The sequence below is a fragment of the Protopterus annectens genome, chromosome 5.part0, assembly GCF_019279795.1.
Source record: "Protopterus annectens isolate FY-2018-M chromosome 5.part0, PAN1.0, whole genome shotgun sequence".
NCBI lineage: Eukaryota > Metazoa > Chordata > Ceratodontiformes > Protopteridae > Protopterus > Protopterus annectens.
In genome coordinates this window covers 1,518,270,003-1,518,292,376 of record NC_056735.1, presented here as the reverse complement: position 1 = coordinate 1,518,292,376, position 22,374 = coordinate 1,518,270,003, and the positions used below count along the sequence as shown (strand labels likewise).

The window sequence follows — 22,374 nt, the reverse complement described above, 5'->3', positions numbered from 1 at the left end:
TAATTACTATTAAGACTTTGGTTCCTTACTCGGAACTGATACGGCTGTTTCCAAGCTCGCGTCATCCAAAAACTCTCAGCTAGGGCCTACCCATAATGCCCCTCTCCTAGTTACTCCAGATCTTGTTTGCCACACTAATCAGACGTCTATGTCAAAACTAAGTAGAAAATTGTCATTTTTAAGATAGTTTCTCTTCAAAATTTTTTAGTCAATTTATCCTTTTCTCACTGTCACCTATAACCTAATCCTATTCCCTACCCTTTACTTTGGTAATTTAATTTCTACCATTATTGGTACTGTCCCTCTGTCCTGCCTTTGACAGGCCCTTCCTTACCTCTTGTGTTTTTTTTTTTTTAAATACCATTGTTGGTATTCTCTCACCTTTTTCTCTCCCTTATTTTTTTTTTTTTTTTATAGGATAGTCTTGTTTCCTTACTGTGTCAGACAAAGCTAAGTTGGGGTTTAAACAGTGTGACAAGTGTGGGCGTAAGATGCCTAACTCAGATACACATGCTCGTTGTGTCTACTGTTTGGGCATGGATCATATTAAACCTGACTGTGACATTTGTGTCAGTAAGTTAGTTTTAGTAATAATGCACTAGCATAACGTAAAAATAAGCTTATTTTAAAAGGTTTAGTCAAGACACCTTTTTCGGAGGCTCTATCTGGGTCGGAGGTCCCACCCCCTCCAAAGACCAAAAAACACAAGGAAAAACGGAGTCACTCTGTTCCTGCAGCTCCGTCAGTTATGGAACCAAGTCGGCTCCATGCTTCGCCGGCACCCTCGTTGCAGACCTCTTCGGCACTAGGCTCTGTATCTTCTCCCTCGGTGCCGTCCATGATATTCACCCCTATTTTGGTTCCAACCTCAGCACCACTGATTTTGGTGCAGTCCTTGGTTCGACATTGGCTCCTATGACTGTACCTGCCTCAGCACCATCCCTGGTCACGGTGCTGACAGTTTCTTTGGCTCCATTGGCTCAGAAACTCGAATATCTGCCAAGGACAAGATGCTCTCTAACTTATGAACCTTTTTTGGGGCCAAGGCTTGGCCCCCTTTCTAGAAAGACGTTATTCTCCTTCAAAAGCTGCCTTTAGATCCAGTAGGATTTTTTCTGAATTAGATCTAGTGTGGTTTGTAGACCAGCTTCTGGCAGCTAGGTGATTGCCCATTCCAGCTAGACCTTCCATCCTTCTTAGCTTGGAATCTTTTACTACATCTTCTCCTGTTTATTCTCCTCCGGCCTCTACCCAGATCCCAGAGATCTCGGTACCGATGTCCACTCCAGTGCATACTGTCTCTGCTCCGACAGCAGTTTTTCCCCTGTCTGCACTGACCACCCTTGCTGCATCAGCTCAGGTGGAGCCGATGCTCTCTCAGAGCATTGCTTGGACCGCACGTACCTTGGTACCTAGCCTGGGCACCTATTTCTTGCTGAAGCTGTCTTTATCCACGGCTCTGACGGCTTCTAGTCCTCTCGGAGCTCCTCATCTGGAGGTGGTCTCCTCAGGGTGGGGTATGACCCCGGTTTCGAGGTTGTCCTTCACAGTTCCAGGCTCCCATTCTTCCCCGGGAAGGCATGCTGTCCAGGTGAGTGAGAGGGTCCTTGACTCCGCAGGCTCGCAGTCAGCACCAATGACATCAGTATCAGAACTACCCCCCCAGCATGCACCTCTCCCAACCCTCTGTTTCGGGACCCCATTCACTGGAGTCGCAAGACCCCCCTTTGAAGGGAACCCTTTCTCCGGAGTCCTCCCCAGAAGATTCCACTGGGTGCCACCCCAGAAGAAACTGTGCAAGAGGAAGCACCTTGATTCCCCGGAGGAATCCATCACCGAAGACACTGATTGTGATGAGGGGGAAGGGTCCCCATGGTCTCCCCCAGACAACATCTCATTTGGAGACATTCTCGAAATCCTCAAGCAGTGGGGAGACTGGAAGTCCTCTAAGCCTTCTTCTGAGGAATCTGTGTTCTTGCAAGCTTTCTGTGCCCAGCCATCTACTTCCTGGGTGATCCTACTGGCAGATAACCTTGTTAAGCTCATTGCGCAGTGTGCCTGGAAGGCCCGGACAACGTAGAACCTGTCCCCTGGAGGCCAGACGAAGTTTTATCTACACCTGAAGACCAGCCTCACTGGTCCAAACAATTGACAGTTGATGCTATGGTCGAGGCGGCGGCCACCAAGAGGGAACCGGCAGGAGATAGTTCCACTGTACATCCTCCGAACAAAGAGTCCCGGACCATGGACAGACTAGGGAAGCAGACCTATGCTTCAGTGACCTTCACCATTTGGTCACTGAACTATCTGGCACACTTTACTCGCCTCCAAAGAGACCTAATTTCCAAAATGTCTTCCTCTTTGGTGGGGGTACTGCCTGATGAGGTGTGCATGACACTGTCACCTCTCAGCTAGCGACCCTTGAATCTATCTTCAACTCCTCGATGCATTTGATATTTAACACCACCGAGGGGGCAGCTCGAGCTGCCACATCAGGCATTGTCATGAGACGTAATGCCTGGATGCAGTTTTGTGACTTTGCAGACCCCTTTAAATCTTCCTTCGTTGATGCACCTGTCGACGGATCTGCACATTTCGGACCCAAAGTACAAGACACACTTGCATGTAGTGTGAAAGTGGGAAAGATCTTGTCTGCTGTGGGTATAGCTTTTCCAACCCCCTAGAGGTCCTATTCCAGGAACCAGAAATCCCAAGGATCTTTTCTTGACACTCATGGTGAACAGTCCACCCGGGACAGAGGGGGCAACTCGTATGGAAGACGCCCCTTTCGGGGTAGATGGGGTCCGTGTAACCAGGGTGCTAAAGATTCTTTCTCTGGCAGACCCTACCAGTGCTCCTGAACAGTGGCCCGATTGCTTTCCTCTGGAAGCAGTTGGGGGTCGTTTTTCTTTGCACTTACCAGCCTGGCATCTTATTACTACCGATGTTTGGGTGTAGAGAATAATATCCAGAGGCTACCAAATACCATTCGATTTAATTCCCAGACCCGTCAAACGAATCCCCGATGTACCACACCAATCAGAGGGAATTAGTAGCCTTAGAAGTAGAAAAGCTGTTAAGAAAAGTCATCCAACCAGTCCCACCAGACTAGACAGGATCCGGGTTCTTTTTAGTGCCAAAAAAGACAGGGACTGGAGGGGACTGGAGACCAATCCTGGATCTCAGCATATTGAACAAATTTATAAAACCTCAAAAATTCTGGATGGTCACGGTACAGTCCATTCTTCCCTTCCTAGGGAGGGACAACTGGATGTGCTGTATAGACCTCCAGGATGCATACTACCACATAAAGATGGATCACTGCTTCCAGAGATTTCTCCTCTTCTGGCTGGGAGCCAATCACTACCAGTTCAGGGCACTGCCATTTGGGCTCTCGACACCCCCCCCCCCCCGAGTGTTCACCAAATGTATGGCATTTGTGGTAGGTCATCTTCGAATACAAGGATTCCAGGTGTTTCTGAATCTAGACGATTGGTCCCTTACCGCTCCAACCAGGAATTTCCTAGTTTACAGCCTCTCTTACACTTAAGTATCGCTCTCTGCTTGGGGATTACAATCAACAAGGACAAATCTCAAATGTCCCTAACGAAGACACTGGAATTTATTGGAGCGGTCTTCGACACAACATCCTGTCAAGCTTCTCTTCCCCCCTCACAGGCTTTCGAAAATAAGACACCAAATCCAAGACCTTCTTCCTCAGGCCTATGTACCAGCACGTCTTGTACTGCGACTGTTAGGCTCCATGGTGCTGCCGTTACGTTAGTACCACTTGCGAGGCTGCACATGAGAATCCTGCAGTGGCTCCTTTCCGCACAGTGGTTGTTTCTAACTCACCCACTTGACCACATGATACTTCTTACAAACCGTTGCATGGAAGAAATGCTATGGTGGATGAAGCCACAAATGAATCTTTGGTGTCGACCGTTCTGTCTTCCCCAGCCCACGGCCATGGTGACCACATTTCCAGGGAAAGATGGTCCAAGGCACCTGGTCCCCCATGGAAGCCAATTTGCACATAAATGTGCTGGAACGGAGGGCAGTTTTCTTAGCGTTGTAAGCATTCCATGCATCCCTACCCTCTGGGACCATTGCAGTTCAGTCAGACATGTCAATTGTCTGGTATATCAACAAGCAAGGTGGAACCAGATTTTACCCTCTGTGTTGGGAAGCCATGAAGATTTGGCACTGGGCAATAGCTTCCAACCGCTTTCTTATAGCAAGGGGGTTCCAACCTTATTGCAGACAATCTGAGCAAGGAACATCCTGATGCCTCATGAGTGGTTCCGCAACCCTGTAACAACAGATCGGATTTTCCAATGCTGGGGCAAGCCTTGCTGCGATCTGTTTGCTTTCCCCATAAACTATAAATGCAGAAGCTACTTTGACCTGATCCCCCCTCAGGGGGAACCCCCGAGGGACGCTGTAATGCATGATTGGCCCTCGGGTCTTCTGTATGCCTTTCCCCCATTTCCCCTCATTCCAAAATTTCTCCAGAAAGCTCAGAGGTTGAGAAGCAAAATGATCCTCATTGCCCCCTACTGGCCCCGTCAAGTCTGGTTCCGGTTTCTATGGCCTCATCTGATTCACAGCCCATGGATCCTGGATCATTCCCATGACCTGTTCTCTCATCCGAACCTCCATAGTATCAAGCTCACAGCTTGGTTCCTCAACTTCCAATTTTTGCCAGGCTGCCTGACATTCCCATCTCCTGTTCGTGAAATTCTTCTGGTTTCACACAAACCTTCCACCAGGAAAGTTTATTCTAGTAAATGGACTAGGTTCTCTATTTGGGCCAAAGATCAGAACTTGGACCCTTTCTTTATACTTATTCAAAAGATCCTACAATACCTGACTACTCTTTTACATGCAGGAGCCTCAGCATTGACAATCACTGTACATTTAGCAGCTATCGCCAGTTTTCATAATGGACTTGATAATTCTTCGATTATGTCACACCGCCTATGCAAGACATTTTTGAAAGGAGTATTGCATGTTAAACCTCTGGTCAAGCCTCCCTTAGAACCCTGGGACTTGACTTTGGTACTTCAATCTCTCACAGGTCATCCTTTCGAGCTCTTTGATTCATGTGATTTAAAATGTTTGTCATGGAAGACCTCACTTCTAGTAGCACTTACCTCAGTGAGAAAAGAGTATCTGAGCTGCAGGCTTTGAGTGTCAAGAGTCCTTACTTGATCTTCCACATGGATAAGGTCTCCCTTCGTACTGACCCTTCCTTCTTTCTTGCCCAGGGTCATTTCTGGGTTTTCCATTAACCAATCTATTGACCTGCCGGTTTTCTTCCCTCAGCATTCTAATAGAGAGGACTACCTTTTGCACATCTTTGATATGCATCTGCAGCTTCGTTGTTATTTGGACAGGACTAAATCTTTCAGGAAAACAGATCATTTCTTTGTGGCCTTTGCAGGACCCTGATTGGTAAACCTGTTTCCAAAGTGACTTTATCCACCTGGCTTAGAAACGTCATTACCTTTATCTACCAACAGAATAAGCTATCCTTACCTTCCACAATAAAGGCTCATTCTACCAGATCTATGGCTACTTCTGTAGCATTCCATTCCAGAGCCTCTATGGATGATATCGGCGCAGCAGCTGCTTGGGCAAGACCTCATACCTTTATCTCTTATTACAAATTGGATTTGGCTTCCAGGGGACGGGCATCTTTTGGTTCTATGGTGCTCAGGAATATCCTTCCTTAGGGCCACCCAGGACTCAAGTAACTGGGGACTCTGTCCTAATAGTAATGAATGAACAAAGATTTACAACATCAGATAAAGAAGTTATGTCTTACCCAAATGTTCCATCTGTGTTGTAGATCTTTATTTATTCATTACTTCCTGCCCTCCTTCCTTCTGTCTGGACTCCTGGTGGACTTTAGGAACTCCTGATTAGGGTATTTGCTCAGACAGAGCCTTCTATTTTTCTATTACTATGTCTATTATATAGGGGTGGGCAAACTTGATCTGGAGTAATTAGGAGAGGGGCATTATGGGTAGGTCTCAGCTGAGAGTTTTTGGCTGGCGGGAGCTTGGAAACGTCTGTATCGGTTCTGAGGACGTAACCGAAGTCGTAATAGTAATGAATGAACAAAGATCTATAACACAGATGGAAAGTTATGGTAAGACATAACTTCTTTTTTTATTTTCATTTGAAGATTGATGTTTTTGTATTTCTCAGTTATTCTGCACTGGAGTGATGAGTAAATAATAACACTAACAAGTTTGTTTATTTTTAAGACATGGTTGTCTAGTTGTGAATATTTAGGTTTGATAACAAATGTATAAGTGCCCATTTCATGTTTTGATTGGGTAAATTTGCATATCCAAACAGATCTTGCACATGACTGTTAAGCACTTTCCCAGACATTTATTTCTGCAGTTCAGAACAACCTCAGAAGATTGTGATCACATTTCCATTTGTGTCTTAATTTGCATGTTCAAGACTTGGATGCCAAGAAATTCATGTCAGCAAAGCTTGAGAGGTGAATTTTCAACATCTGTGTCAAGAACACCTAACCAGTTAGTTATGTAAATGTATGTAATTGTCATGCCCATTATTATGATTGCACTGCATCTTCCAGGTGACTTGGGTAATGGCTGAAAGGTCTTGTAGTATTCCACCATCCTGGTTAACAAGCAAATACAAATGATCAGATATTTTGTCATAATTCTTTGCACTACATTGAGGTTTAGCTGCCCAGATGTAAATATACAGTAGCTAGTTTTGTATAACTGTGTTTTACAGCCTTGAAAGCTGTAAAACTCTTGGCGTTGCCAGTCTGGGACATTACTTTAAAAAGTTGATAGAAATGCCTCCCTGACATACTGCTGTAGTTTGTGTGGACTTTCAGAATATATTACAGCTTTTGAAGTTGTGAAGTTGCTAATATGTGCATATCTGAAAATTATGATTGTGTCTCAGCAGAACAGCTTGTAACTAAATGCTGCGCTTCATATCCAGTGCACTGTTGAGACAGGGACCATTATGCAGCAAGATAATTAGGGAGGTTCTTCGTGTTTCACTGTTGCAGTCATTACACTTGGGTTATCCTGCTGGCAGGGTACCCTCAGTCGGCCTGACTTCCAAAGTCTAGGAGTTGCTGTCGCCTATTCCCTGACGTCAGTGCACCAGGGGTATAAAAGATGCAGCCGACGCCATTTTCTTCAGTCTTTCTAGCCGCGCGGTGCCTGAAGCAGAAGCAGGTCGCAAGTGCCGGTAGGCTGACTCCTGAGATTTTTGTGTTTGAATTTCAGATCCGAAGTCTTCATTAAAAGCTAAGTACTCCATTGGGGAAAACTTTTTTCTTGCTCCTGTCTGATGTCAGAAAAAGTTAATAATTGTATTTCTTGTGGGAAGCAAGTACCTCATAAGGACTTTCATTCTTACTGTATTCCTTGCCTAGACCCTGACCACGACGTTGCTAGTTGTCGGTTTTGCGCTAGATTTAACCAACGCACTATTAAGCGTCGGTATGATTTTGCATTTCACTGTTTTGGCAGAAGATTTAATTACACTATGGCGTCAGATAGCCATCCGACTACTGGAATTCACAAGAAACGCAAAGAAAAGGACAGGCATCCAAGGTCCAAAACCGATGACGAGGCTTCCTCTAAGCCAGTCGCCGGTTCTCAGTGAGGTGCTTTCACAGCCCCTAACGCCCGCTACTTTGGACTCTCAGGCCGCTACAGATTCCCACGTGGAGTCGACTAGGCCGCTAGAAGCTCAGGGTATTGGACCTTCAGAAACAATTCCCTCAGATGGGTCTGGAGCCGCTGAGCAGGCATCTGCTTCTGTGGGTGTTTTCAGACCTACTCAATTATACATTAAAGTGACTCCAGACAAAGAAACCAGTACAACAGCCTCATGGTCAGGCCTCCATGCCCAAAAAACAGATGCTCAAAATGGCCGAAGACTTAATTACTTTGATCAGGGGTTCCCATCCCCCTCCTGATAAAAGGCCTAGGCAAGAGACAGAATATGAATCTTCAGATCAGGTTTCCATTTCTTCTGATTCCTCTTCTGACCTGGAATACTCTTCCTCCCTATGAGGATTCTGATGCTGAAGAATCTATCCCTTCAGCCTCTCCTCCTGAGGATTACTCTTTTGGGGAAACCTTACATACCATAAGGGAACATTTCCACTGGGAGAACCAAGATTATTCAGAATCTAAGAAAAGGCTCAGAGACTTCCTTTTACTCACACAACACAGGCCCCTAGCTATTCCACCTGTGTTAGACATTGTAGATGATGTATTTTCAGAGTCCAGTCTGACCCCTGACTCCTTACCTCCAGCTCCTAAGCCAGACAGGTACTACAGGGTCCCTGACTCTCATAAATTCCTTTTCAAAAACCCTGCTGCTGACCCTGAAACTATCTCTCAGGGCCCCGAAGGTGTCAAGGCTTCCACTGCAAAAAACCTTGCACCCTCTGACAGGGATTCCAGGGCTCTGGACAGATGGGGAAAAAAGATTTACACTTCTGCTACTTTGGCTATAAGGGCTTTAAATTGTCAGTTTTATATGCTAAAATATCAGCAATATGTTATGTCACTGCTTAAACAGAAAATGTTGATAAATTCTGAATGTGCAGAAAACAAAGAAATGCAGGATTTATCGCATGCAGCTGAGCAAGTTGGAAAGCATACTTTGCAATGTGGTTTTGATTCTTTGGAGGCCTCCTGCAGGGCCGCTGTCATGGGTTCTGTCATTAGGAGGCATGCTTGGTTAAAGAAACAAAATCTACCTGATCATGTTAAAGCAAAATTATTAGATGCTCCATTACAGCATGATACTTTGTTTGGTGTTAAAGAAAATGGATGACAAAGCTAAATATATGCAAACAGTCAAGGATTTCTTACAGGTACAGCTTCCAAGATTTAGCAGACACTGGCCTACAAAGAGTTGGTCCTTTCCAGTGTCCGACGGACCACAAAGGGGCAGATACAGACGCCCAAGAGGCAGATCCCAGCCCCAAGGTTCATACAGATCTAAACAATGGGGTGCTTCTACCTCCAAAAGTGGAGAAGACAAATCACAGCCTTACAGGAAACAGTCCCAGTGACTTCCCCCTGCCTGCGCCAAGCACTTATCTTCTGGCAGCACCTTTAGGGGGAAAACTAGCACTTTTTTCTCAAACTTGGCACATAATAACCCAGGACAAATGGGTCTAAGACATAGTGTCACAGGGCTACAAGTTTCACTTTCATACCCTGCCAAGAGCAAACGGTTGGCCAGACCTGCCAAAAAAACAATGGGCAGAGGCACAAAAACAAGTCTCATCCCTCACGGACATGAGGGCCATTCAACAAGTACCAGAGCAAGAGCAGGGACAAGGATTTTATTCAAGACTGATGTTCATCGTGTTACACTGCTGCAGTCATTACACTTGGGTTGTCCTGCCGTCAGGCAGTCCCGCAGTCGGCCAGAGGTCCAAAGTCTTGGTCCGGCATCGGTTGCTGTCTCTTCTTCCGTGACGTCAGTGCGCCAGGGGTATATAAGATGCGTCCGACACCATTTTCTTCAGTCTTTCTTGCCGCGGTGCCGGCAAAGCAGTTCACAAGTGCCGGTCGGCCGACTCCTGAGATTTTCGAAGTCGAATTTCAGATCCGAAGTCTTCAATAAAGGTAAGTACCCCGTTGGGGAAACTTTTTTCTTGCCTCAGACTGATGTCAGAAAAAGTTAATTTTATTTCTTGTGGGAAGCAAATACCTCATAAGGACTTCCACTCTTATTGTATTCTATGCCTAGGCCCTGATCACGACGTCACTAGTTGTCGGTTTTGTGCCAGATTTAACAAATGCACTATAAAACGACGTTTTGGTTTTGCTTTGCACTACTTTGGCCAAATGTTCAATTATACTACGCCGTCTGAACAACTGACGACCGCAGTTCATAAAAAACGCAAGGACAAGGATAAAGACAGGCATCCGAGGTCCAAAACCAACGACGAAACCTCTTCTAGGCTAGTCGCCGGTTCTCAGTGAGGTGCTTTCGCAGCCCCTGACACCCGCTACCTCAGAGCCACAGGCCACCTCCGACTCCCACGTGGAAACACCTAGGCCTCTGGAAACTCAAGGTATTGGGCCTTATGGAAACTAATCCCTCAGATGGGTCCAGAGCCGCTGAGCAGGCATCGGCTTCTGAGGGTGTTTTCAGACCTTCACAACTTACCATTAAAGCATCAGCCAAGACAAAAACACCATTAAAGACAAAGAAGCAAGTACAGCATTCTCCTGGACAGTCCAGTAGATGCTCAAAATGGCCGAAGACCTCATTACTCTAATCAGGAGTTCCCATCCCCCTCCTGAGAAAAGGCCTAGGCAGCATACAGACTATGATTCCTCTGATCAGGTTTCCATTTCCTCAGATTCCTCTTCAGACCAGGGATACTCTCTACCCCCCTATGAGGACTCTGATGCTGAAGAATCTATCCCTTCAGCCTCTCCTCCTGAGGATTACTCTTTTGGGGAAACTTTACATACCATGAGGGAGCATTTCCATTGGGAAAGTCAGGATTATTCAGAATCCAAGAAAAGGCTCAGGGACTTCCTTTTATTGCCTCAGCACAGGCCCCTTGGTATTCCAACAGCAACAGATGAAAGGCAGATTAACGAAAACCACAAGACGAGTAAAATTTAGTAGATTTATTAGCTCTCTTGATGAAACAGACAAAAAAGTTTGTTCTCTCTCTAGCGCCTCGGCCACAGTAAGCCTTCAAGGAGTAAACCTTCACAATTGTAAAACACTTTATATACTGACATCAATTAAAACAATTAAAATTAATTATACAATTATACAATTAATTAATCAAATCACACTTTTCCAGCAGCACTCTGTATTCAATCCATTTGGTAACAAAGTGCCATATTTTAAAATAAAAATAGTTTCTTTACTCAATAATGACTTTTCAACCATATGGCCTTTAACTTCAGTATCAGCTACTTGTTGTAAGATAGTAGCCTGCAAACAATCACTTAAGCCATTGTGATATTGACCAAAATGTAAAGCTAATGGGCTTTCTGCTTTTTGATTCCTTATGTCCCTTAAATGTTCAAGTAATCTTACTTTGAACATCCTTTTTGTTTGACCAATATAAAACTTATTGCACCCACATTTTATAGCATAAGTTACCTTTTGTGTCTTACAATTGAATATACCACCTGGAGTAAACCTAACATTATTAATACTTGTTATTCCACCTGTGTTAGATATTGTGGATGATGTGTTCTTTGAATCCAGGTTATCTCCTGATTCTTTGCCCCCTGCACCAGCCAAACCAGATAGGTACTATAGAGTCCCTGACTCTCACAAGTTTCTTTATAAAAACCCTTCTGCCGACACAGAAACCATTTCCCAGGGTCTCAAAGGGATTAAGGCTTCCATTACAAAAAATTCAGTCCCGTCTGACAGAGATTCTAGAGCATTGGATAGATGGGGGAAGAAAGTTTACACTTCTGCAACTTTAGCAGTAAGGGCTTAAAATTGCCAGTTTCACATGCTTACGTACCAACAATTTAATGTCTCAGTTAAAACAGAAAATGCTTACAAGCTCAGAAGCTCCTGACTATAAAGAAATGCAGGATTTATTGCATGCAGTTGAACAGGTGGGAAAACATACTCTGCAATGTGGTTTTGATTTTTTAGAGGCCTCTTGTAGAGCCGCAGTTAAAGGTTCTGTGACTCGAAGACATGCTTGGTTAAAAGAACAGAGTTTACCTGATCATGTCAAGGCAAAATGATTGGATGCTCCTTTACAGCGTGATGCATTGTTTGGTGTTAAGGCAGAAGAGGTGTTAAAGAAAATGGAGGATAAAGCTAAATCTATGCAAACAGTCAAAGATTTCTTACAGGTACAGCCACCTCGATTTAGCAGAAATTGGCCTACAAAGACTTGGTCCTTTCCAGTGTCAGACAGGCCACAGAGAGGCAGATCTCAACCCCAAGGCTCTTAACAGACAACGACAGTGGGGTACCTCAACCCCAAAAGGAGGTGAGGACAAATCTCAACCATACAGGAAACCGTCCCAATGATTGCCCCCTTCGTACGCCAAGCACTTCCCTTTTGGCAGCAGCCTTAGGGGGAAAACTAGCACTTTTTTTTATCAAAATTGGCAAACAATCACCCAAGACAAATGGGTTCTGAATATTGTGCCTCAAGGTTACAGGTTCCACTTTCACACTTTACCAAGGCTAAAAGGAATGCCAAACCTGCCACAAAATCAATGGGCAGAGGCTCAAAAACAAATATCAGCCCTCATGGACATGAGAGCTGTTCAAAAAGTACCACAGCAGGAACAAGGACAAGGATTTTACTCGAGACGACTCCTGGTCTCCAGAAAGGACAAAGCCTGGAGACCCATACTAGACCTTTCAACTCTAAATACTTACCTGGATATTCCGAAATTCAAAATGTTGACACTACAGCAGCTTCTTCCCATGCTGGGCAAGCAGGCTTGGCTTGTTACTCTGGACCTCAAAAAGGCATACCTGCATGTCCCTATCAGACAAAATTGCAGAAGATCCCTCAGATTCAAAGCTGGTACAATAAACTACCAATTCTCTGCACTGCCCTTTGGCTTATCTACTTGCACCCAGGGTCTTTACAAAGTGCCTGGCACCAGTAATTGCATTTTGCAGACAAAAAGGAATTCAAATATATCCATACCTGGACGACTGCCTCATTCAAGCAGAGACAAAGGACATTCCTTCTAAAGCATCTGGCATTTGTAAAAAGGTTGCTAATTTCTCTAGGGTACACAGTAAACAAAAAGAAGTCAAAACTAGTGCCCTCACAACAGATAATATTCCTGGGTGCCAGCTTAAATACAACGGCCCAGATGGCTTATCTCATGCCAGACAAACAAGGACAACTGACTCAATATTTTCAAATAATGGCAAAAAAGTCCCATCTCCCTGCGAGAAAAATTCTGCAGGCCCTGGGATTCATGGCATCCTGCATACTACTAATTACGTATGCCAGACTGCATATGAGGAAATTACAATGGTACCTAAAAAGTGTTTGGACTCAGCACTCTCACAGCTTAGAAGCAGTAATGCCAATAATTCCCTGCCTACAGCAGGAGTTTTGATGGTGGGCACAGGCATGTCACCTCAATAAGGGTCAGCCTTTCACTCTACCCACAGCCAGGTAGACACTAACAACAGATGCTTCGGACTACGCCTGGGGAGCACACATGGCAGGAAAATGTATTCAGGGCAAGTGGACCACAGACCAAATGCATCTTCACATCAATCAAAAAGAGATGTTGGCTGTTCAAAATGCCCTAACAGCTTTCAAGGACCTTCTGCATCCAGGACATTTATTATTAAAGACAGACAACACCACAGTAATGTGGTACATAAACAAGCAAGGGGGCACTCATTCTTACCCCCTATGCAGGCAAGCCATGACCTTGTGGAACACCGCTCTAACTTATCAAGTTCATCTGCAAGCACAATTCCTGCCAGGAAAGAAAAATACTCTGGCAGACGGTAAAAGCAGAAATATCATGGACCCTCAGGAATGGAAACTAAATCCACAAATCTTCAGCATGGTAATGCAAAAATGGGGATGCCCAGACATAGATCTTTTTGCCTCCCCACTGAATTACCAACTACAAAAATTCTGCACAAGGACTTATCACACACAAGCATGGAAAGTGGATGCTCTCTCATTCAGCTGGAAAAGCCTAAAAGTTTATGCCTTCCCACCACTGCCTCTCCTTTTGAAGGTACTCCTAAAAGCCAGACTAGAAAAAACACAGATGATCCTGATTGCTCCAGACTGGCCATGCCAGCACTGGTACCCAATCTTAAAGAACTTAACTCAAGGCCCACCATGGATTTTGCCTCAATTTCCACACCTTCTGACTCAACAAAACAATCAGATCCTGCACGGTCAGCTCAAGACCCTAAACCTGGCTGCATGGCAGATTCATTAGTCAAACGGGCAACACCTCTCTCTAAAGCTGTTATGGATGTCATTTTGGAGGCCAGGAGGCCTAGCACCAGGAAATCTTACTCAGAAAAATGGAAGAGATTCTGCGCCTAGAACCAGGCTCAAAGCCTTGACCCTCTTGTCCCAAACATTCCTCAGATTTTGCAATACTTAACTGAGATGCTGGACAAAGGCCTATCCTTCTCATCAATTAAGATCCACACCTCTGCCATTTCATCACATTACAACACGGATCCTCCTTTATTCTCTCATCCCTTGCTAAAGCAGTACCTCAGAGGGGCTAAAAACATAAGACTGCCCCGGAGAGCACCAACACCAACTTGGGACCTCAATTTTGTTTTGGAAAAACTGATCCTGCCACCTTTTGAGCCACAGCCAATACAGCCAATCTAAAATTTTTATCATGGAAAACAGTTCTGCTCCTGGCAGTAACTTCAGCACGAAGAGACTCAGAGCTACAGGCATTAATGGCAGTGGAACCTTTTATAATGTTTCATCAGGACAGGGTTTCTTTAAGGACAAACCCTACCTTTATGCCAAAGGTGGTATCTAGTGTGGCTCTTAACCAAACCATCCATTTGCCAACTTTTTATCCAAACCCCCAGAATAAAGGGGAGAAACTTCTGCACTCTTTGGACATACACAGGCAGCAATGCTTCTACTTGGACAAAACAAATGCTTTCAGGAAAACTGAGCAACTGTTTGTAGCATATGCTGCAGGATTATAGGGCAAGGCTATTTCAAAGCAGACTATCTCCAAATGGATAGGACACTGTATTCGTTACTGCTACACACAGCATGGGAAATCTGTCCCTAATAACATTAGGCCACATTCTACCAGAGCAACAGTCACTTCAGCAGCCTTTCTCAGAGGAGCACCAACCAAGGAAATTTTGGAGGCTGCAACTTGGGAGTTCAGTGCACACCTTTACCAAGCATTACCACTTGACTCTCTACTCTAAATCCAGAGCAGGATTTGCCACTGCAATTCTGCAGGGCCTCATAGCCAATCCTAACTCTTTATAGACTAGCCAACCAACCTCAGCTTTGCGATTCTACCCAAGTGTAATGACTGCAGCAGTGTAACACGAACATAGTATAGTTTTGTACCTACCATAAGTGTAGATGTTCGAGTGTTCACACTGCTGCAGTCCAGGTTACCCTCCCTCCATCCCCTCTGTCCTAGCTGGACTTATCTATACCTTTTTATCCTATGTAACCTTTATGGTGTATTTGCTGGTAACTGAAGGTATTGTTTTTATTTTATATATATGTTTTATTAGCAGTATGTATTGCCTACCTACTTGGGGGCACCTGACATCTGGGGCAAGAAAAACTGAAGAAAATGGCGTCTGATGCATCTTGTATACCCCTGGCGCACTGCCATCAGGGAAGAAGCGACAGCAACCGACGCCGGACCAAGACTTTGGAACTCTGGCTGACTGCGGGACCGCCTGACGGCAGGATAACCCAAGTGTAATGACTGCAGCAGTGTGAACACTCTAACATCTACATTTATGGTAGGTACAAAACTGTACTTTCTTGGTACCCAGAAAAGACAAAGCCTGGAGACCAATACTGGACCTATCTATTCTAAACACATATCTGGATATACCAAAATTCAAAATGTTGACTTTACAGCAGCTTCTGCCCATGCTGGGCAAGAAGGCTTGGCTTGTGACTTTAGACCTAAAAGAGGCATACCTGCATGTCCCAATCAGACAAACATGCAGAAGATATCTCAGATTCAAAGCTGGCTCAGTGCACTACCAATTCTCTGCACTGCCCTTTGGCTTATCTACTGTGCCCAGGGTCTTCACAAAGTGCCTGGCACCAGTAATTTGCATTCTGCAGACAAAGAGGAATACAATTACTTGGACGACTGCCTCATTCAAGTAGAGAACAAGGACATTCTACTACAGCATCTGGTGATTGTAAAAAGATTACTACCATGCCTAGGGTATACAGTCACTGAACAGAAATCAAAACTAGTACCCTCTCAAGAGATAATATTCCTGGGTGCAAGCTAAAATACAACTGCCCAGATGGCTTATCTCACGCCAGACAAACAAAGGCAACTGACTACATATTTCAAACTGTTGGCAACAAAGGCCCAGGTATCTGCAAGAAAAATACTGCAGGCTTTTGGCTTCATGGCATCCTGCATTCTACTAATTCCATATGCAAGACTACATATGAGGAAACTTCAGTGGTACCTAAAAAGTGTTTGGACTCAACATTGCCACAGCCTGGAAACAATAATTGCTCTCAGTCCCTGCCTGCAACAGGGGTTTCAATGGTGGGCGAAGGCCTGTCACCAGAACAAGGGACAGCCATTCACCTTACCCCCAGCCAGGCAGACATTAACAACGAATGCATCAGATTATGCCTGGGGGAGCCCATATGGCAGGAAGATGTATTCAAGGCACATGGTCTGCCAACCAAATGCATCTACATATCAATCAAAAAGAGATGCTAGCTGTTCAGAATGCCCAGACAGCCTTCAAGGACCTACTTCGTCCGGGACAACTACTGATAAAGACAGACAATGCCACTGTCATGTGATATATAAACAAGCAGGGAGGCACTCATTCTTACCCCCTCTGCAGACTAACCATGACTTTGTGGGACACAACATTGACTTACCAAGTACATCTGCAGGCCCACTTCCTGCCAGGAAAGATAAATACTCTGGCAGACGGACTAAGCAGAAACCTCATGGATCCCCACGAGTGGAAGTTTGGATCCACAAGTCTTCAACATGATAACAAGTAAATGGGGATGCCCGGACATGGACCTATTTGCCTCTCCTCACAACTGCCAACTAAAGAGATTCTGCACAAGGATTTATCACAGACAAGCATAGAAAGCGGATGCCCTATCTTTCAGCTGGAAAAACTTAACAGTATATGCCTTTCCTCCACTGCCTCTCCTCCCCAAGGTACTCCTCAAGGTCAGACAAGCGAAGCCAGAAATGATACTGATTGCCCCAGACTGGCCCCGCCAGTACTGGTATCCAATCCTAAGTGACTTGTCTCAATGCCCAGCCTGGACCTTACCTAAAATACCTCATCTACTGTCCCAACAAAACAATCAGATCCTGCACAGCCAACTCAAGACCTTAAATCTGGCAGCATGGCGGATAATGTAGTCATACAAAACACACCTCTCACTAAAGCGGTGATGGATGTCATTTTGGAGGCCATGAGGCCTAGTACTAGAAAATCTTATGCTGGAAAATGGAAGAGATTCTGTGCCTGGAATCAGGCACAAGGAATTGACACAGCAGTACCAAATGTTCCTCAGACTTTGCAATACTTAACTAAGATGCTGGACAAAGGCCTATCCTTTTCGTCAGTTAAAATTCATGCCTCTGCCATTTCGGCTCATTACAATACAGAGCCACCAATCTTTTCTCATCCTTTGTTAAGACAGTACGTCAGAGGAGCCAAAAACTTAAGGCCTCCGAGGAGATCACCAGTACCTTCATGGGACCTCAGTTCTGTTTTGGAAAAACTCACTCTGCCCCCTTTTAAGCCACCCGTTACAGCTAATATCAAATTTCTATCTTGGAAAACAGCTCTGCTTCTAGCAATAACCTCTGCAAGACGAGACTCAGAGCTACAGGCACTCATGGCTGTGGAACCTTTTATCATTTTTTACCCAGACAGGGTTTCGCTGAGGACCAACCCGACATTTATGCCTACGGTAGTGTCCAGTGTGGCCCTTAACCAAACTATTCATCTGCCTACTTTTTATCCAAACCTGCAGAATAAGGGGGAGAGAATTCTGCATTCTTTTGACATACACAGACAGCTATCCTTCTATTTGAACAGAACCAAACCTTTCAGAAAGACTGAGCAACTACTAGTGGCATATGCTGCAGGATCACAAGGAAAGGCCATCTCTAAGCAGACTATTTCAAAGTGGATAGGCCACTGCATTCGTTTCTGCTATTCACAACATGGCAAGCCAGTGCCTAAGGGCATTAGGCCACATTCAACGAGAGCAGCAGCCACTTCAGCAGCCTTCCTCAGGGGAGTACCAACCAAAGACATTTTAGAGGCTGCTACCTGGAGTTCAGTGCACACCTTTACAAAGCAATATCATTTACCACTCTACTCTAAATCCAGGGCAGGCTTTGCCACTGCAGTTTTGCAGGACCTCATAGCTGCTCCTAATGCTATTTAGCTCCAGCCTCCCAACCATAGCTTTGGGATTCAACCCAAGTGTAATGACTGCAACAGTGAAACACGAAGAAAATAGTACAGTTGTGTACACTTACCATAAATGTAGATGTTCAAGTGTATTCACTGTTGCAGTCCAGATTACCCACCCTCCATCCCCCTTATCTTTGCTGGAACTTATCTGCACTTCTCTAATCTATACAACCTCTGTGGTGTATTTACTTGTAGATGAAGGTATAACATATATATTTTGGTGCATGCATGTTTTATTGGCATATGTTTAGCCTACCCTTTTGGGGGCACCTGACATCTGGGTTAAGAAAAACTGAAGAAAATGGCGTCAGCTGCATCTTTTATACCCCTGGCGCACTTACGTTAGGTAAGAGGTGACAGCAACCGATGCTGGGCCTAGACTGTGGAACTCAGGCCGACTGAGGGTAGCCTGCCAGCAGGATAACCCAAGTGTAATAACTGAAACAGTGAATACACTCAAACATCTACATTTATGCTAAGTGTACACAAGTGTACTTTATAAAGTTGGTTACAGGGTTGTCATCATTTCATGAACCTCCCATTCCTTTACATTTAGGATGCAGTACTGAGCCCCTCCCCCCTGAAAGTATAGAAGTATTTTCATTGGTGCAGTGTAAGGGATAACCGCCCAGTGGTATAAATCTTGGCTTTAGATGATTGTCACTGTGACATCCTGATCCCATGTGCAAAATGAGGAAAAAGTTGTTGATGGATAAAGTACTTTCATTGCTCAGTTTTATTTATTCTTCGAGACTTGTCTTAGCATTTCGTTCATTCATAATAACTTATGATATCTTTAGAATGGTAACATTTTTTTCCTTTTATTTTCAGCAAAAATGGAAAGAAGTGTCTGAGGACTGCACTAAAGCAGTGGCGCTCAATCCCAAGTATGTTAAAGCCCTTTTCCGACGTGCAAAGGCGTACGAGAAACTAGATTTGAAGAAAGCATGTTTAGAAGGTTGGATTCTTTTTCTTATAATGTAAAGTTGTATGAAAAGTGAAGACATTGATGTTATGTAGTCCTATCTTGCCTCCATATTACATGTGGGTTCGGAGCCGATCCTCGGCTCCGACTCTGCCGCTTAGAAAGCTTGAAAACTTTAGAAGAGAGTATAAACTGCAAGGAACCACCATGAAAATTAAAATAAAATAGAATTTAATGGAAAACGAGCGCTTTCACGCACACTCAGGTGCGCTTCATCAGGTTACATTTGAACAATGAAAACCATTCTCTTTTATATACAAAAACAAACTTCAATTAAACAATCCAATAAAACAATAATTAAGCAATTAAAACTACAATAGTTTCAGGATTTAAAGGAGCAATAGTTTCTTAGGTACTCCAGTATCAAAGTTCAGACATATGAGTATATTGCAAATAAAATTACATAGTTTTTTCACCAATAAGAATAAGTAAAAATACATCATAGCTTACGCATATATTTTCATTGCTAAAACTTCTCTACAAATTATTTACTAACTTGGATAACAATTTTAATCAAGCAGTACATGCTGCAAACTAATACAAGATGATATCAGGCTAAAATCATTTATCTCATACTAATATATGTTAGTCAAAAACCTTGACATAAAATGTTAGCCTTTGATGTCAAGTGCCCAGAATCAATGTTTACATGGAACATGAAGTTTAAATTTACATATTTTTTCCACATATTTCTTCCACATATCTCTCAGAAGTGATGTTGTTGGAGGAATTTAGTAAAAATATATTTAGAATGTATAATGCAACAACAATAATGTTTGTTTTAAAAATATTCATAAATGTGATGATCCATCAGCATTATTTATATAAAGATATTTATTTATGAATGTAAATATATTCATGTGTAATGTGTTTATATATATTTAATGAAGTCAGAAACAATGCAAATGAGTGAAGTCAAAAAATGTTTTTTCAGAAGTTTTTTTAGATGCCAGTTACATGGTTGTGTTAATAATGAAGGGAATTTAATTATGGAAAAAGGGATGGTGCACTAATAATTCAATTAGATGCAATATAAAAAGGGTGTTGTTTGACTTTGTAAATTGTATTCCAGGAGAAGGCGAAGGCCGAGGTACCAGAATTAAAAGAGCTTTTCAAACGCACAGTGATTGTGTTCCTGTTCTGTATATTTAGTGATTTTGGAGCATTGAAGGAGTGGAGTGCTGTATTTGTGTTTTGTACTACCACTGAGGAGCCCCCTCAGAAGAGATCATGTAAGAGGAAGCATGTAGACTCCCCTGATGAGTCTGTCACATCTGACACTGTCCTCAGTGAGTTGGAGGGGTCCCCTAAGTCGTCCTCTGAAGATGTCTCCTTTGCAGACATTTTGGAGATCCTCAGTCAGGGAGGCGAATGGCCCACCGTTACCCCTTCCGATGAGTCAGTGTACCTGAAGGCTTTTGGGTCTCAACCCTCAGCTTCATGGGTGTCTCCTCCATTTGATGAATTGCTAGACCTCTTGAGTCAGAAGGCATGGCAGACTCCCGATGCCTTGGAACCGGTCCCCAGGAGGCCGAATAAATTTCTCTCCACCCCTAAGGACACCTAAGGGTTTACCTGTTGATACCATGGTGGCGGCGGCGGCGGCCACTAAGAAGGAGCTAGCAAAGACTACTTCTATCCATCCACCTAACAAGGGCTCCCGAATGATGGATAGGTACTGGAAACATATCTTCTCTTCAGCAGCTTTTACCCTCAGATCGCTGAACTATCTATCACATTTTACGAGACTTCAGAGAGATCTCCTAAAGGAGTTGGGAGATGCTCTTCAGGGTACCTCAACCAAAGCAGTCCCATCTACAGTGTCTGCTCAGTTGGCTACCCTCACATCTATTGTTAACTCCTCCATGCGGCTAATCTCGTATGCAGCTGATGGTGCGAGTAGGGCGGCGGGTTCTGGAGTCTCATTAAGGAGACATTCCTGGATGCGTCTGTACAACTTTGCTGAACCTTTCAAGTCTACATTCATCTATGCTCCCGTGAACGGATCCTCTCTTTTTGGACCCAAGGTGAAAGATACCCTCACCAGGTACGAGCATGAAGGAAAGACTCGCTTTGCCATGGGAGTCCGTTTTACCATTACCCTAAAGGTCAGAAGAGTGGTAAAATGTGGTTCAGGAAATCACAGAGACCTTGCCAGGACACACAAGGTGATTCCGCCTTCAGAGGCAGGGGAGGAGGAAATAATTGTAGACATCACCCTAGAGGCAGGGGAGGCCCACAAAATCAGGGAGGTCGCGATTCCTTTTGTGACTGTTCCTATCAGCGTTCTTGATGTGGAACCCAACTGTGCATCTCTGGAGCTGGTCGGGGGTCGCCTGTCCGTGTACCCAGAAGCCTGGCTAAATCTCACTCAAGACAAGTGGGTACAAGACATCATTACCAGAGGTTACTCTATACCCTTTTCCCATCCTCCATGCCCTCCCAAAAGGATCCCAGATGTACCACCCAATCACAGGGATCAAGCAGCTATAGAGATAGAAAAGTTGCTGTTAAAAAGAGCCACCCAAAAGGTCCCAACATACCAGACAGGATTCTGAACATACTCCAGGTTTTTATTAGTTCCAAAAAGAACAGGGGACTGGAGACCCATCCTAGACCTCACCTCAGCAGGTTAAACGAGCATGTAAAGAAGTCCAAGTTCCGAATGGTCACTTTACAATCCATACTCCCTTTGTTGGGGAGAGACAGCTGGATGTGCTCAGTAGATCTCCAGGAGGCCTACTACCACATAAGGATGGGCAAAGCATCAAGGAGCTACCTACACTTCTGGCTTGGGAGCCAATCATTACCAGTTTTGGGTGCTGGTCTCACCACAGCCCCCCAGGTGTTCGCCAAGTGCATAGCAGTAGTCGCAGCTCATTTGCGGCATCAGGGAATCCAAGTCTTTCCATACCTGGACGATTGACACCTGACCGCCACCACCAGACATTGCCTAATTCAATCAAGAGATTCCACAATCAAGCTCTGTTCCCAGTTGGGAATCTCGATAAACTGGGAAAAATCCTCTTTTTTTGCCCACTCAGTCTGTAACTTTTATAGGAGCAAACATGGACACGGTCGAGATGTCCGCCAGACTGCCTACAGACAGAATACAGAATCTTGTGCAACAAATTTACAGAATACTTCCCCTTCAGAGCAAAGGTGGTGTTGCA

The 22,374-nt window shown here is 44.3% G+C and overlaps 1 protein-coding gene across 1 annotated transcript in view; it reads left to right on the top strand.

The window, feature by feature from the left end:
- Positions 1 to 22,374, top strand: part of TOMM70 (translocase of outer mitochondrial membrane 70) — a 766,277-nt gene that overhangs the window by 53,436 nt on the left and 690,467 nt on the right. The window contains exon 3 of the mRNA XM_044071328.1: positions 19,048 to 19,174. Within this exon, the coding sequence (XP_043927263.1) occupies positions 19,048 to 19,174 (127 nt within the window). The remainder of the gene's footprint in view (positions 1 to 19,047; positions 19,175 to 22,374) is intronic.